Source organism: Orbicella franksi, chromosome 5, assembly GCF_964199315.1.
Source record: "Orbicella franksi chromosome 5, jaOrbFran1.1, whole genome shotgun sequence".
In the NCBI taxonomy this organism is placed as follows: domain Eukaryota; kingdom Metazoa; phylum Cnidaria; class Anthozoa; order Scleractinia; family Merulinidae; genus Orbicella; species Orbicella franksi.
This window is the reverse complement of record NC_138149.1, coordinates 1,604,199-1,620,901: the sequence shown is the minus strand read 5'-3', so window position 1 is coordinate 1,620,901 and position 16,703 is coordinate 1,604,199. Positions and strand designations below refer to the sequence as shown.

The 16,703-nt window shown below is 38.5% G+C and overlaps 2 protein-coding genes across 2 annotated transcripts; one reads left to right on the top strand and one right to left on the bottom strand.

Annotated features, from left to right (window-relative positions):
- The first annotated feature begins 35 nt into the window (after nt 1-35).
- Nucleotides 36-13,769, top strand: LOC145488517 (coiled-coil domain-containing protein 93-like). The gene is made up of 23 exons (XM_081467401.1): nt 36-185; nt 3,500-3,613; nt 3,905-3,999; nt 4,710-4,821; nt 5,061-5,159; nt 5,751-5,807; nt 6,355-6,452; nt 8,234-8,267; nt 8,418-8,513; nt 9,153-9,203; nt 9,296-9,382; nt 9,646-9,768; nt 9,878-9,940; nt 10,166-10,239; nt 10,584-10,665; nt 10,909-10,983; nt 11,102-11,173; nt 11,668-11,776; nt 12,092-12,174; nt 12,260-12,297; nt 12,485-12,569; nt 12,917-13,030; nt 13,430-13,769. The coding sequence occupies exons 1-23, from the start codon at nt 84-86 to the stop codon at nt 13,484-13,486; spliced, it is 1,920 nt and encodes a 639-aa protein (XP_081323527.1). The 5' UTR covers nt 36-83; the 3' UTR covers nt 13,487-13,769.
- Nucleotides 13,770-14,260: 491 nt separating this feature from the next.
- Nucleotides 14,261-16,598, bottom strand: LOC145488518 (uncharacterized). The gene has a single exon (XM_081467402.1). It carries the CDS (start codon nt 16,277-16,279, stop codon nt 14,558-14,560), a length of 1,722 nt encoding a protein of 573 aa, XP_081323528.1. The 5' UTR covers nt 16,280-16,598; the 3' UTR covers nt 14,261-14,557.
- Between the last annotated feature and the right edge of the window lie 105 nt (nt 16,599-16,703).

Sequence of the window (16,703 nt, the reverse complement as noted above, 5' to 3'; positions counted from 1 at the left end):
GCAGTGTCAGCAGTTGTAAATCATTCTACGTCACGTGGTTCTGTAAAGGATGATTGCGGGCGCGTACATTGGAGGATTTCAAAATGGCGGCGATCGCTCGCGATTCTTCGAGATTTGCGGGAGTGAAAACCTTTAGCGAGAAGTTTTCGCAACCTGAGGTGGATGCAGAAGGAAGAGTTAGGAAGGTTGGTATCAATATGAGTGAGTTTTTATAGAATGAAACTGCTGACAAGTTTTCCTTATCGTAAAAGTTTCCGAGAAGAAGGTTGTAGGAACGGGGTGTTTTGGTATTTTCCGGTGAGTAAGAGATGCAAACACTCCTGTGAAGAGCTTGCCCACACATGTACAGTTACTTGTAAATAGTTCAAGTGTCAGCGAGCGGATGTTGTGATTGGATCCTCTGCTTTGGGCCGGAAGGCGCATTAGCTCGTACGTGAACGGAAGCGACTCCTAAATTTGTGGGTGTATGCTTATTATTCATCTTGCTTGCTTCAGTCCACCCTTTGTTCTGTTTCCCGTTCAAAACACGAAGTTGTTCACCTCACCTATTGTCACCTATTTTATCGTATCTTTTACTAACTTATGATTTTTATTGTATATATACATATTGTAATTATTTATTACGTGCTTTTATTATGTTATTTTAAACTCCTAGTATAGTTCCACTGTTTAAGGAGTATACTTATTAAAGACTTAAAGACTCAGCTTTACTTATAATCATTACGAAGTACATCATTAGGTTCTCATATTAGTCAGATGTTCATGTTAAAGGACTGTGATCAATTTCTTCTTCCTAGTAAGCTCACTTGCCTCTTCCAACAGTGAAAATGAGTAACCTTACATATTTGTGTAAGCTTTATCAGAATTTTGCCCAGAACTGAATTAGTGTGAGTAGAAGAGCAAAAATGGTTAGTTTGATGTAAACAGATGTAAAATGTTAAGTTAGAAGTATGCAGATATATTTTTGCAGTTTTCTTTAGAATTCCACTGTTTTTTGAAGTAAAAGTGGATCATGTGTACTAGTGTATTGGCATCTGCAGTCGAGTCTCGATTAGTACTCGATCGACATTACAGTTGATACTCAGTCAATACTCGATTGACAGTTGATCAACAGTTGGTCCATAGTCCACCAAGTTTCAACTGACTCATATGCATCAATCAAAAATTAGTTGACTGTTGACCCACTACCAACCAAGATGTCAATAGAATGTCGATTGAGTGTCAACCTAGGTGTTATGGAGTGTCAATCAACTATCAATCGAGTGTCGATCGAGGGTGCCAATCCGGGGTATCAACCAACGCTCGGATGCCTTTAGTATACCTGATCCATAGAATTTATGAAACAGTGACAAAAAACCCCATGAGTTTCTGAGAGAGACAAGAGAATTATATCACAGACAACAATTACACCAGTCTGCATGGTACAGATTTTACACTCATATAAATTGACATTAAGGTTACCGTATACCTTCAGGGGTGTCTCGCGTCCAAGCGATGTAGCGCGTCTGGTTTAAGCTGTAGATACCTAAGCGCCTATATCAAATTAAAGCTTATAGAGCTCGCTATCAAACCATACCAAAAATTTTGAAGTAAAATGAATTGCCAATTTTTTCATGGTCACCAAATGCAAGCGTCCTAATCACCTTTTGGAAGCTACAAGTCAAAGCGAATTTTGTTTTTCGCCAATTTATTTTTTTCCTTGGTTTCAGGACAAAAAGCACTAAAAAAGCGTGTCTGCGTTTTTCCATATTCAATTGTAGTAAAAAGTTACACAACATTTTTGAAATAGGATTTAAAAAATGTGAAGTGATCGTACAAAAATCGCTCTCAGAGAAAAAATATTTCAAAATAAACAATTCGCAGACATGTTTTTGTTTTTTATATGTTAATCTAGCTACTGTCCAAATTTGAGGGCAAACAAACAAATTCCGTTTGAGTTGTAACTCTTTAAAGTGTCTGCTTCAAGTGAAAAAATTTATCCGAGAAAACAGCGCTAAGAAAAATATCTTACTTCGCAAACAAACTCCGCCCACAAACACCTTCTACTGGGTTCTCAGATCACTGAGCCAATCAGCACTTGGAAAATTTACTACCATTAACTCGCGGTGAAATTTACGCGCGAATCTGCAAAAAAAACCTTGCGTTTCGCAATGCGCTCAAGGCGGAGAGATAATTTTTCTGCAGCTGGGTTTTTCTTGAAGCTGGTTTGGCAAAATGGGGAAGACGAAAAAGGATATGAACGTTAGAGTAGCTGGGCGACAAGAACAAACAAAAGAAAGCGCGGCAGAGCAAATGTGCATGGATAATATTACAATGGATCTCAATGAGTTGGACGATTCATTGGTATCGAACTCAACAAAAGAGTCACTGTAAACATCGCTGTTATCGCTGTCGAGTTCCCAAATTTTACACAACCTTTCTCTTCTCTTGACTCGATCTTTTTGCCCACTTGATACGTCCGTAGCTTCATCCGCGAGGCCAACTTTCGCTTCTTCACTCATTGATGTATTTTTATTCATTCTTCGCTCTTTCGAACTGGTAAACGGACTTTTCCGTGGTCCATGTTTACTTATAACTTAATAGAATTACATCTAACATGAAAAATGCTTGGATTAACAATGCTGATTAACTGAGTAGCCAGCCAATTCGTGGTATCAATATCGGTAATATTCCCGCTAAAGTAGTCTCGGTTGATTGCATACACGTTATAGGGCTGTCAATCAAGAGGGAACTTTTACTTCCGGCCATAACATAAAACGTCCATTTCTCCGCCAATATTAGGTTTTTTTCAATTTTGTTTTCAGAAATTAGAGATTACTCTTCGACCATTAGTTTGAACCAAAAATCCAAATTTGAAGAAAATTGCCGATCTCAAGGTATACTGTAACCTTAACTCATAGCTGCCAACCTGAGGAAGTCTCAGTCCTTTTGCCCAAGGACATCTCTTGTCAGACCCCCAAAAATAGACAAACAAAAACTCCTCCAGTGAAGCAGTAATAAGTCAATTTTGCATATTGGCAAGGATGTGCTGGGAGAAAAATTGAATAGAGTCCTTGTTCCCCCAGTTATTAAAGTCAGGGTCAGCCAAGCACAGTAATTAAAACTGTCTAAAACTGTGTTGAGATGGAATTATTTTTCCAGCCCATTATCCCCTGAGGATTATGGACGGAAGTGAATTACTAGTAAAATGAAGTCAATGTATCCTCAATCAATAGTGATTCTTGTACAGCAAATTTATCCTACAGAGATCAAAGCTAGGCAAAACGTGTGTCCTTCATTTTGGTTCTTTGGGCTCCAACAAATATATATATAATGGATTGAAGCATTTTGTTTTGAACCACTTTGCCTTGCAGGTGTCCTGCGCTGTTTAACTTTTTTGATTTCATATGCAGTGCAACTTGCAGTTACAACTTGTGTGTACATTGATTGGCCAATCAGACATCATACAGCTGTAAAATCTTTTGTAGCCTCTCATGTGTTTGATATTTTGTCTGTGAAGGTGGAGACCCGTGAAGATGAAGAGCAGAATGTTAAAATGGCTGAAACCGTTGAGCTTCTTCTTGCTGCGGGATATTTCAGGGCAAGAATCAAAGGATTGTCGCCATTTGATAAGGTATTGGTAAAATACAAGTAACTTGTGTGCTCTTGCAGTGCTTTCAATAAGATCCAGCAAAATTGGTCTTCTAAAGGAAGTTGTTTGGAGTCTCTCTGACTGCTCTCTGACAGAGGCTACTCCAGTGCAGCTGTGTTGGTCAAATGTCATTGAAAGCACTGCTCTTGTCATGCTTCTAAATCAGCTGTTCTGACAGAGCTAACCTGGTTATTGTAGTAAAGTGACTGATGCCTCATTGTACTACTTACAAGTGTATCCTTTTTTCCTGCACTGTTGTTATTTGATTTCCAGGTTGTTGGAGGTATGACATGGTGTATTTCAGTCTGTGATTTTGATATTGATGTTGATCTGCTATTCCAAGAAAATTCAACCATTGGCCAGAAGATGTAAGTTTTGCAACTGCATGAGTATGCGATATAGGTTTGATTTCACAGTCTCCCTGTGCCTGGAGATGAACTCCTCTTGCTAGTTACCTATACTGTATAGTTACCTATCCTGTATAGTCCTACTTGGAAGTATAGCATCTAGGAAATGGCTACTGAATCAGATTCCACAAATTATATAATATAGCATTATAACACCAATCCACTAATTGTCCAAGGTGCTTCACAAAATAGAGCTCAAAAAGGCTCTTTCACCATAGGTTTTCAGTCAAGCTTTTAGAGTTGCCAGAAGTTCTGAGATGATCTTCAGCAAGCATGAAGAGCTTTGATATTTACGCTTTTTACATTTAAGAAATCAAAAACATTTCTGTGTTTAGAGTTATACATGTAGAAACGTGAGTGGAAGGTTGAGAGAACAAGGAATGCTGGGGTAGCATGAGCCAATAGGTAAGTGTTTCCACAGCTTTCTGGAGTTCTCCCAAACTTTTACAATAATTGTATCTATAACTCAATGAAAGCACCAAAAAAATTGTTTTCTATCTTTTTAAGAAAACAGCGCAAGGAAGACAACAAACAAAGTGTCTATGATAACTTTTATCTGTTTTATCAAGTTATAGAAACAAGTTTTTGAGCCAATCAGTGCACATATTTTCTCTGGGCTTTATGCATTTGCTAATTAAGCATACATGTACATACAATTATTTGTTTTCCAGAGCTTTGACAGAGAAGATTGTTGCAGTTCTTCCACGTATGAAATGCCCTCACCGCCTGGAGCCTCACCAAATTCAAGGCTTGGATTTCATCAGCATTTTCCCAGTGATACAGGTTATAACTCATTTGTTGAATCAATCATGAATCTTTGTGCTGGTTTTGGAAGTGTGTTGTTTTCAATGGATTCTAAAATTACATTCATTTTATGTACTGTAGGTTTTCTTCTGTCTTTTGTGTGATACCCAATGGCAGAAAGAAAATTAGCCCAAAAGAGTGTTATATTATTTTAGTTTCTACTTTGTGTTGTATTGGATTATCTTTTACTTTATTCATTGTTTCTTTTTTTCCTTTAGTGGTTGGTAAAGAAAGCAATTGAGAGGAAAGAAGAAATGGGTGATTACATTCGAGAGTTTTCTGTCTCACAGTTCAACAAGTCTCACTCAACACCACAGGTACGTACACAACAAACATGTAATGTCGTCTGAGTGTGTACACCAAAAAAAAGCTATTCACCATCATGACTAGTTTGCTTTTGATAATCTTATGCTTAAGCAGAAGGTTTCAGTGAGGAGGTTAATACATTTTAACTTTAAAAGGTTGAATTTCACTTTTCAGTTAAAGATCTTAGTCGCACCATTTCTGCCAGTCATTATTTTTTGCATTAATTTGGATAATTTTGAAATTTTAATATTTAAGACGTCACAGAACTTTGTGTTATGCAGTGAATTGGTGATTCTCATGTTGACTTTTTGATATAGTTTTATGCTTACCTTTGTAATAAGTTTAGATTTTGGCTATTATTGTATAGTTACAATATAATGCATTACAATGCATTTTTATTGACATATAATATTTTCTATTTGAATTCAAATTTTGGTGCCATGGAAATTGTATTATAAGTATTATAGAGGGCCACAGGTTTATTAGCTTTGGCTATTTAGTGCAAACCTCCTTAAATAAAGTCTTTTCTCTACTTACTTTACTTTACTTTCCTTAGTGCTGTTGTAAAATGTCCTTTCACTGATTTGCTGTTTTCTTTTTAGGACATTGAATTTCTTGCAAAGAAACCAAAGTGTATCAGTGGAATGAAAGGTCTTAAGGTTAGTAGAGTTTGGTGTTATTAATTAATTAATTAATTACTAATATTAATCATAAATAATCACTTGTAATTACTCATAACTAATTGAGAATAGTTAGTAATTAATGAATGGGGTGATGTTCCCAAGCTCCACGGACAACTTTCCTCCAGCACTCTCTGTCCTCCATCCTGCATTGACTGAAAGTCAGTGTCGGCCCTCAATTAATTAATTATTTAATTAATTACTGTCACCTGGGTGCTTTTCAATGGAGCCCTGATACATATTAAGTATGTTGCAAGTTTAAGGTTATTAATTACCAGATTACCCATCAAGGTTTATAACAAATGTTAGCCACCACTCTGAACTTTGATTGAAGGCTGACCAGGAATGTCATATTGATAGTTCTATTGATGTACAGGTAGCTGGCCATATGGTTAGAATCACTAATCACTGTTCAAGGACACTTGTCACTGAGGGTGACTGTGGCCACCAGAATGCTTGCTTCATCAGGCGCTTAACTTCTTTTATGATACTAGGAGATGCCTTCATTTTCACGTTTACATTACAGGAAACATACAAGCCACGAAGAAGATATCGAAAACCAGAGTCCGTGACACAAACTGATGAAGAAACAAGAGTCAGGACAACGCTACTTGAGTATGGCTGGTAAGTAAAGATGATTTACTATAAACAAGCACATGTGTATTGTGTTCCTGAACGTTGCTGACTGCAGAAATGGTAATATATTAGAAACTTGAAAGCATATTTCTGTTCATATTTCCTTTGTGTTATAAATATCATGCCAAAATGATGTGTTTGTAATACTTAACAATTATTCCATGAGTGCACGTTGGATATTGGCTATGTCCAATCTCATATCCAACAAGCGCAAATGGAATAATTGTTTTATGAAATTCGGTACGCTTGTATACTTGGAAATTATAGCTTAATTTTATTGGATTTTAATTTTATAAAATGACCAGAAGTTGATGTGGCAAAAACAACAACAAGTGGGAAACCACATGACATGCGTGCCGTTTGTAAACTTAGTTGAATGAAAAATTTCAAAGCCAAGCAAGTGAATCTGCTGAACGAAAATTACAATCACGTACAAGTCAAGGAACGTCTACCAAACGAAGGATATACAACCTTGGTCAGAAAGTTTGCCGGAAAAGAGTAAGTTTGAGTCATCTGCGATGATCGAGAAGCGTAATAATTGTGCACTTGCACATTGCAGTTCTAAAAATACCGCAGAAAAACTTTGATCGCCATGTGACACAGACGTTGTGCCAAAATTATTCGCGATAAGAACTCTTTCAGCATTCCCTTGCTGTGCCTTGTTGAATTGTTGGCATTTTGAGCTGGATGGTGGAGCTGATTGCTGGCCAGTTTCAGTGTCAGGGACAGAAAATATCTTAGCGTCGGATTCATCTTCAGAATCTCCAAGGCCACCCTGATGGTTTTTCTTGACTGGTAAAGACCCGGACCGACTTAGGTTCAGCTCAAATGAGGGGCTCAACTCATCGAGGGGTTTTTCACGAGGACCAAATCAGTTGTTGGCGTAAGATTGCGGTGATTCACTCATCCTCGTCGGCCAAAAAGAGACCGAGGTAAAACTAGGTCGTTTTCTTTAGCTGTACTGGATTTTTGCTCTCTGCTGGTCCGAGCACGTCCCTGTCGAACAGTTTCTTCATTTGCTCAGTGGAAATTGGTTTCTTATGGACTATGCCAGCAATGCTGCTCGTCTTGATGAGGTCTTTTACAAATGCTCCAATACTTTATTTGCCTCAGTAAAATCAGGAGTCAGAGATTATGGAAAATGGTTTTTGAGCGGTGGTGAGCGAAGGAAACGATCAGTGACGGCCCTCAAATGGATTTCATTGATGAACTTTTGTAAACTGACGTGCCATGTTTCTTCCTCGTAGACATGTAAAAACTCTTCGGAAAAACATTGAGTTCTTCTTTTGACATTTCTTTTATTGATTTCAAAAATTTGGTGCCACCAGAACTAGCAAGCCATTCAGTATCGTAAAGGTAAAAAAATGTGTAAAATCTTGACATTCATATTTGAAATTTTGCAACTTTTAAGGGAAACTTAACAGATACGTACCATTGAATTATCTCATCCCAAACTTTGTGGCTTTTTTGATGTTACTGGGACAGCATTGTCTGTAATTTCTTGCATTTATTCTGTAGATAACTCACCAAATCTGTTCTTTCATCCAATTTTTTATCGACGAAACTTGGCTTCCCATAAAAATTTTATGCGGAGCGACATTTGCCGCATTCATTTCCATATAAGGTCAAACGCAGGTATAATGGCTGGTAACCGAGATCCAGTGAACCAATCAGAAAGCTAGAATCGAATTATCTGAGGCTTAGAATTTAATAATTATGTTTATTCTATTTCCACTTGACCTGGTTGTGCTGTGGTGTTTTCATTACAGGCAGTATGGCTTCAGCAAAGAGCAAAGAGATAAGGTAAGTCATTAACATATATTAACATACAGTATTCAAATCTCAAAATATTAATTCTCCTTATTGATTATCATGCATTTCTTTCAATGTCAGTAGTGAGCATTAAGTAGTGCACAAGAGATTGTTATTTAAGTGTTGTTTTGGTTTAACTAGGAAAAAGAGCAAGCTGAGAAGAAGAAAGCCGCTGCTGTTGCTGGAAGAATGAGGACAGCATCTGGGGGTGAAGAAGATGAGTATGTCGTTGAACAGGTCAGTAGAATCAAGGATTAATACATCGGTTTGTGTGCATGTAAAATAATAACACATAATTATTTCTGGCTGCTCTGTGGTGGTGTAGAGAGCTCGGTGACAGGTACAGGTGAGCAGAGAGTCTGTCATCTGCTAGTCCCTCTACTAAAACCTTAGGCAAGGGACATGAAATGACTGATATTTCAGTCTTAAATGCTAAATGTGTAATGCCAGAAAGTATCTATATCTCCCCCACACAAGGGATTTTTTCTAAGACCCCCCACCCCCCACCCCTCTGGAAATTTCAATTAAGCTTCATACATTTCTTTAAATTTCTTGGTCTTACAGATTCCCCCCCCCCCCTCCAGGAGATATTCAATACACTGTAGTTATCCCTTCTTTACAAAACGTCACACTAGAGGACCTGCTAATTAGAGCTGTATTTAATAATAATAATTATAATGATAATAATAATTATTATTATTAATTATAATAATTATAATAATAATAATAAAAATAAAAATACATTTTATTGTGTTTGTTTTCCGTTGGTGTAATGACATTTTTGTAAGGAGCTTATTTTTGTTATCCCTTATTGCAAGCCATGCATAGAGACACATGTACAAGAGAGATGTGTTATTGTTGTTTTTTTTATTGCAGAAACGTCTGAAATCACTGCTTAAGGGAATGTCTGCTATGGAGGGAAAAGAGGTATGAGTGAAGCAATTGAGATGGACACCAATTTTATTTCTGCATGTGATCATTTTTAAGCTTCAAACTTATAAAACTCCATTCTTTTTCAGGGTGCTCTTTCCTCAAGCACAGTGGGCTCTATTGTCGGACTGCAGTCTGAAGAAATCTCACAAATTGCCTCCGAATATGCTGAGAGGGTATGTACACGAACTTTAATACTACAAAACACACATGTAGGTAGGTAACAAAGGATGGCATGGCATGGGATACGATAACTGAAGGATAACAATTTTGATAGTTTTTAGAGCTTCTAGCTTGTGTTTCACATATTAAATTAAATCTGAAAAGAAGATAATCATATATATTAATACACATGGTGGTACAATAATACTTGTTACATGTGCTATGTGCAGTCTAGTAAAAGAAGAAATGAGAATATATTTGACCTGTGTCTTTACAGCAAGCAGAGTTACAGGAGGACGTGGAGGCTCGCGGTGAGCGAATTGGAGGAGTGCAAACTCATAAGAGGATGGTAGCTTCACTTGAGAAGCAAATTGCTGTGCAGGAGAAGAAACTAGAGCAAGTAAGTTGCTTGTTCAAAATTGTACATTATATCCTTCACTTTGAACTAAAAGTCTGACTTGTAATTGTTAAACTCTGTTTAGCTTACCAATTTTTGGTCTTCTACTCAGGTACAAGAAAAGCACAATAAACTTCAGGAAACAATGTCTGAAGCTGAGGAGCAACTGTCACAGGTGATCATAAAATGCCACATTTTTCAAGAGAATATTCCCGACCCATTTTTTACAGATGGGCCAACCTCCTTGAACAAACCTGGACATGATTCTATCCCTGTTAACGAAACCCCTTAGTAAATTAAATTATTACTTGTTAATTACAAAATTAGATCGCAAGCTTTCTCATTGCATACAGATCAATTTCTTTGTTATAATATTCATAGACCTTTGGTTTATTTTTAGGCTGTAGCTCGTGGAGAGAGAATCAGTGAAGAAATGGACAAGTTTAGTCAAATGGAGAGTGGGGAAAATGCCAGGTTTTCAAATATGAATTAGTCTGCGTAGCTTGGCGGTTCAGTTAAGCATAGTTAGTAGTACTATGAGTTAAGCAATTTGAGAGCGTTTGAAGAAAGCGGCGAAGCCGTGATAACGAGCGCCAAAGCCGCGAGGAAACTGGGAGAGAGACCGCTTTGGGCGCTCGCTTTGTGCGGTCTCGCTCAAATTGCTTAAAAACATTAAACTGCCAAGCTACGCAGGCTGCATATGAATTTACCATGCTTTCTTGGAGAAACAGCATTGCCCCCCTCTGCCCAACCTTTTTTTCCACGTGCTGTTCTTTACACTGCTCCCCAACTAACCAGGTGTTTTTTCTATTTTTCAGCATTCTTCAAAAGCTTCGTTCCATAGTGGCTATGAATGAAAATCTGAAGAAACAAGAACAGCAATTTAGAGCTCATTGCAAGGTGCCAACATGATAGACCTACGTGTGTGATAGAGCGTAGGACCTACACCTATCACAGTTTTGTGTTCATTCACAGTCATGACTGTCAGTTTTTTTTTTTTTTTCCCGCCCAATGCGTGGTCAGCTGCAAAAAGAAAAAAAAAGAAAACAATAATGACTGCATATGCATGGAACAATAGATTTATCATATTTACATGTAATAATTTTGTTTCTGTTGTTAAAAGATTCTGTACTTCATTTACAGGAAGAAATGACTCGTTTGCAAGAGAATTTAGAAAAACTTAAAGTTCAAGGATCTGAAGATGACAGTGAAGAGAAGGTGACATCAAACAAAAGATTAGAATTAATAATTCGTTGTGTTACTTTTTCATCATACCAGTGTTTAGAATTTAGTTGCCCAAATTTATGATTCTGTCATCCGGTTTTTTCTGTTTCAGGAGAGATTGGAGCTGATTGGTAAACAGTACGAGGCGGACAAAGCAAAGTTAGAGAAGATCAGACTTTTACTGGTACATGTTACGTTTTCAAGAATGTGTCATGTCATGTTTATACACAGTGTTTGCTCAAGCGCTAAAATCATAGGAAAGGAAATCTCCGCAGAGGAAAACATAGCTGATTGTTGTTACCGGTCGCACAAGCAGACGGATCAAGAATTCATTAGAGGAGAAGTTCACTCAAAATGTGGCTTTTTTTTTCTTTTCGCCAACAAAAAGCTAGTATAATGAATGGTCACTCACCAAAATTTTAGTAGCAAGGCACTGAATTACTTTCCCCATGCCAGCAAATCTTTTTGAGCTGAACATCATTTTAGAATTAAACTACATGATCAAACCAGGTGGGCATAATCGCTCTAAGACCGATCATTTTGCCTGTTGCCTGGCCCTTTCCCTGACGGACACCATCTTGTGTAGCAAATTCGCTAACAAAAACATGGACACTTTTGGGATGCGCGCTTGTCACTTAACAGTTCTTTTCTTATATGCCGTCTGTGTTTGTTACCCAGGCTCGAAAGAACCGTGAAATTTCCTCACTTCAAAGGAAGATTGACGAGGTTCCATCGCGCGCAGAGCTCACTCAGTACCAGAGAAGATTTGTGGAACTCTATAATCATGGTTTGTAACACGAAACACTTTTTCAAATGTGAAATTGATTGAGACTGTTTTGTGATTTTGCCTCAATAAAGGTCGCAGCAAGGGAAGTCATTCCCCTCCCGAGATACCTTTATTGAACCCGAGTCGCTGGCGAGAATCCTGAGGGAGTTGAATGTCGCTGTATGGAATTACGAGTTACATTTATTATAATGTGAAAATTAGGGTTAACTATGTGTAATTTATATTGAAATATTCAATAGAAGGCAACAATATGAACTAGACTCAGCCTAGACTCACTTCAGGGTTACTGAACAATACACTTTGTTTCATTTTCAGTGGCTGGAACTCATAAAGAAACCAAACAATTTTTCACTCTTTACAACACCTTGGATGACACCAAACTATACTTGGGCAAAGAGGTGAGCTCAACCAACTTACACCCTGTTGTTGTCCTCATAGTGTTTTATATAATAATAACCTGTTTTTTGAAATGTTTTTGTACAGGTTAACTTGCTGAACTCCATCCATGACAACTTTGAACAGTAAGAGTATCTTTATTTTAATTTGTATCAGCTTACTAGTGACTGAAATTCACACCCAGGCAGTGACATTTATTCCTATCAGCACCTCCTGCAACACCGAATCCCTTTCTACTTCTTGCCACACACCTAACAGGAATGAAAAGAGCCCGCAAAAACCTTATGTTTTTATACTGGTCCATTTTTTCAGAGCAATGTCCTCTCCCACGAACAAGGAGCAGTTCTTGAAACAGTTTGACAGTATTGTTAGAGGAATCGTGGACAACAAAGAAAGGGTAGGAAAGCCGTCAACGTGTTCTCGCGCGCTTACCACTGGTTTTATGTTTTCTCGCGCTTGCCACCCGTTATGTTTTCCCGCGTTTATAACGCTCGGTTTCACCTTTCTGTTACGAGTTCTGATTGGTTAATTCTTCCATTCATCAACCTTGTAATTTGTTCTCTTTAACTGGAAGTTTCGAGTCTTCAACTGATTTGTATTTTAACTGGTCTCGCAGCAGTTTTGCTTTAGCGCACCGCGTTTGAACGCGAGATATCAGTGACTTTGTCTGTGAGTAAGTTGTTAATGGTAACTGGGGAAAGTTCCATTACAAAAAATAACCCGAGCGATTTTCCTTTGTTGTAGATTGAAAAGAAGAAAGCTGTTGAGAAACAGCGGAGAGATGCCTTAAATCAAAAGTACCTTGACATAGTGGAGCAAGAGAGACTGTACTTTAAAACAGTCAAAGATTTTACTGAGGTCAGTTTATATATGTCTTCAAAGTTACTTTCATGCGTGAGCCTCAATTTAGCGGAACTTGCTGTTCCTTTGCCACTCCGTACGCTGTTTTGATTAGTACAATATGCAATATGTGGTTTTTACATCATCCCACGTCGTTGACATTTTTTTTTTAAAAAGGTAACGTCTGGAAAGTGAACAAGTTAAACCAGTTGGGAGCTGAGGAATCCGAGTGAGAGCCAATCACGACTGATTTTGTCGATGCACGTGATTGGAAAGATGGATAGCGTCCTCTTCTCTGATTCGTCAGAGTAGGGGACTGACTGACTGTACCTACAGTCCTTATGTAAAGATAAGATTAGCAATCTTCCTGTAAAGGCAGTAAGTTTCGCCGCTAACTTTGGTACCGTTTTCTTGCAGGAATGTCACAAGAACGAAGTTCTCCTATCCAAGCTCAAAAGCCTTCAGATTTCTTAGCTCTTGATGACGCGTGCAGCCAACATAAAGAAGCAAATTATGAAATTATTGTAATCTTCTCGGTTTTTCGCTGGATTTTCTGTTGCTGTTTTTTTTTTTTTTTTTTGTAATAGGGTGAGTAAGCTGTCTGTTTGGACGGACGTGGCTCAACTTGGAAAACAGGCGTTGTCCACTTCCCAACGAGTTTCCGAGCACAGCAAGAAATCTGTATTGTGGGAAAGAACGATAAACTGAAATTTTAAAACATTGTATTTTATTAATAAATATTAAACGTTCATATCGAGTCACGTAGATTTACTTTCTATTCAGTCACAGTGTAAAATATTTTTACAAAACTTGTCTTCTAGTTGCCTGAAGGAATACAAAATTGGTCATTTCCGCTAAGAATTTATACTCGAGTTTTATTTAGTTTATAGTTTTTAGTTTATAGCTAAAGAGGTGATAAATGGTCTGAAAAATTAAACTGAACGCTAAGAAATCCGCGAAAATTTTGCTGATGATATACCACTATCAAAACCCTCTCAGATTACCATCAAATTGTCCAATATCTATTTTCACAGGTAGTGTCACTTTTGTACTTTAGTAGCTATTACATGCTACCTAACGTTCTTGTCCTGTTGCTATTGTGACAATAATTTTCAAAATATTTTCATTAAATATTGGGATTTTTACGTGATCTGCCTTCAGGCTTTCTTTAAGTCTTTGTGACGCAGGAACTCCTGTGCCGGTTTTGTTTTTCTTTTCTTCTTTCCTCTCACTCTCTCTCATCTCGGGCCACGTTTTACCTTTATTTTACTATTCATTTTCATCAAATCAAGTTTATGCCTATAGCATGATGCTGTTTTCATTTAAATCTCTGCAAGTAATCTTACCCTCAAAAGCATGTCACGCAATCAAAGGCATTCTCCGCAGTCGTATTAGGGTAAATTCCTTTTCTTTTTTTTTTAAACATCGTCTTTCTCTAATTCAAGTAGATTTGACTATCACCGGCTGGGATTTACGACTTATCAATCAACTGAACCCGTTTTCAGCATCTTCGGAAGGAACATAATACATTGTCCTAACGCGGTTTCACATTATCAGAATCTTGTTTGTTGATTTACTAGCTACCGCCACGTGACCGTCCTTAGTGATGGCCGCTCCCCCTACTGAATACTTCTCGTAAAAGTAAATTTTCCTGATGAAATTTCCTTGGGGATCAAACATTACCAAGCTATTACTGGACCGATCAACAACGACAACTTGCTCGGTGTGCGGGTTAAAGACGATTCCTGATGGATTTAAGGTGCTGGGAATTTTCCTGTGTGGTTTGATAAACCGGGTGGGGTGGACCGTGCGTGACTTGAAACTTGTGTCGTTAGCAGCTCGTTTGGAAACAAAGAACACCGTATTGGAAGCCGTTATGAGTAAGTTACCGCTGTTTGTCACGCAAAGGTGAGAACCCTGCGTTTGGATGAATTCCCCGGTCAAGGTAAAACACGATAAGAATATTCCGTCCGTGTTGAGAACGAAGACCGTCTTTTCACTCAGAGCAAACACCCTCCCTCTGTTTTTATCCAGGGCAATGCTCAACAGCTTTCCTTGGTTGAAGTTGGCCTGGCCCCTTCCGAAGCTCCAACGAAACTCTCCTTCTTTGTCTAAAGCAACGACTTCGTTCAGAAACTGACCGTTCAGTGGCGATTTATAGCTACTGCAGAGATAAACTCGGTCGGTCTTATCCACATCAACACTTTGAGGGTGGAGTAGGTTCGTCACAATTGTGTCTTCGTTAAAAGTTTGCAAAAATGTCTGCTCGCACACCCTTTGGCTTAGATTTCCATCTTTTGAGAACACTTTCATCTGGAAGTTATAACGATCGGCGACTATAAAATAACCTTTGCTGTTCGTAGCAACATCCACTGGACCATTTAGTTGTGCCACGCCCCCTCCGAACTCGCCAAATGCCCAGAAATAGCCGCGACAAACTTCTCCGCTCTGGACGGGATGAATTTTGTGCGAGAAATCCACGGGAATTTGCGGCCAGTGTCGCAAGAAGTCATCGCCCTTCGATGAAAGATGTAAATACTCCCACATAATACGATTTATCGAGACTACTGCGCTGATCAAAGCTTCTCTTCGCATTTCACAAAACATCCGTCTCATATTGAAGCGCCCAAATCGCACGGAAAATGCTTCGCGAACTTCCGGTAAACCATTGAGCTGTTCGAGATAGTTCTTGCACAACACTAAAGCCACTTCCGGTTCGCCGATAAATTGAAGCATTGTGGCAGCAACTCTAAACTTCATTGCCAAAACTCGATCATAGATATCCAAAGCTTCGTTACTAAAAGCTTTAGTTGCGCTTTCGGCTGCCTTCTTGAGAAATTCCTTTGCCTCCAGAAAGAACTTGTCTTGGCAGTCAATTTTGTCAAATTGCAACCCATCCGACATCAAATGTAGAACTTCCCACTCATCTAATTCGATGTTTGTTGCATCAGTGTTCACAAGGCTTACGTTGTCAAAATCTTCTTTATAAACTTCTGTTTGAATGCTTGGACTGCACTTACCAGACTTGGCGAAGCTATGGTACATTAAACTGACACCGTCTTTGAAGAAATTGGCGGAGGCAATAAGATCAAGCTTGCACAATCCTTCAAGCTTTTCGCGGATGTCTGTGAGTTCTCGAACAATAAAGTCCCTGAATCGTTCGTCGCTAACATCTCCGTGTTTAAGATTCTCTGCCCCTTTTCCTCGGATCTTGTTGAGCAAAAGTGTAAAAGTCAACCTCAGGGTATCAGCAACAATGGATGCCATTATCGATCAGGACTGTGAGATCCAGTAACTGTCTCCAACTGGATATGTCAGGGCAAATTAGGGGTAACCCCCGATTAAGTCAGGTTTATTCTCGGAAACCTGGGACAAAAGCGAAAAACAAAAAAGTCCTGTTTGCAATCCTCATTTCAGATCAGGGTCAAAATGAATGTATCGTTTCGGATTAATGATCACTGACAACACACCGAGCCTTAAGCATACGACCATGGAGAATAGGGCATTGATTGCTACTTTCTAGTGAAGGAGGGGATTTATTTAAATAACAAGGGAATATGATGAAATATAAACATATGTCAGTAAGTTGTCCTTCACCACCCCTCAGCGCCCACCACCGCCACCTTCCCAAAAAACGAAACAGCAGGAAATGTCGTCTGTGATCGTATTTTTATTTAAAAAGTTTGCAAGT

Bases quoted from the DNA above. Each gene is read 5' to 3' on its own strand.
- LOC145488517 (XM_081467401.1), top strand. From the start codon at position 84: ATGGCGGCGATCGCTCGCGATTCTTCGAGATTTGCGGGAGTGAAAACC. The intron at 186-3,499 runs GTTGGTATCAAT...TTGTCTGTGAAG, and splicing joins CAGAAGGAAGAGTTAGGAAG to GTGGAGACCCGTGAAGATGA. The intron at 5,808-6,354 runs GTTAGTAGAGTT...TTTACATTACAG, and splicing joins GTGGAATGAAAGGTCTTAAG to GAAACATACAAGCCACGAAG.
- LOC145488518 (XM_081467402.1), bottom strand. From the start codon at position 16,279: ATGGCATCCATTGTTGCTGATACCCTGAGGTTGACTTTTACACTTTTG.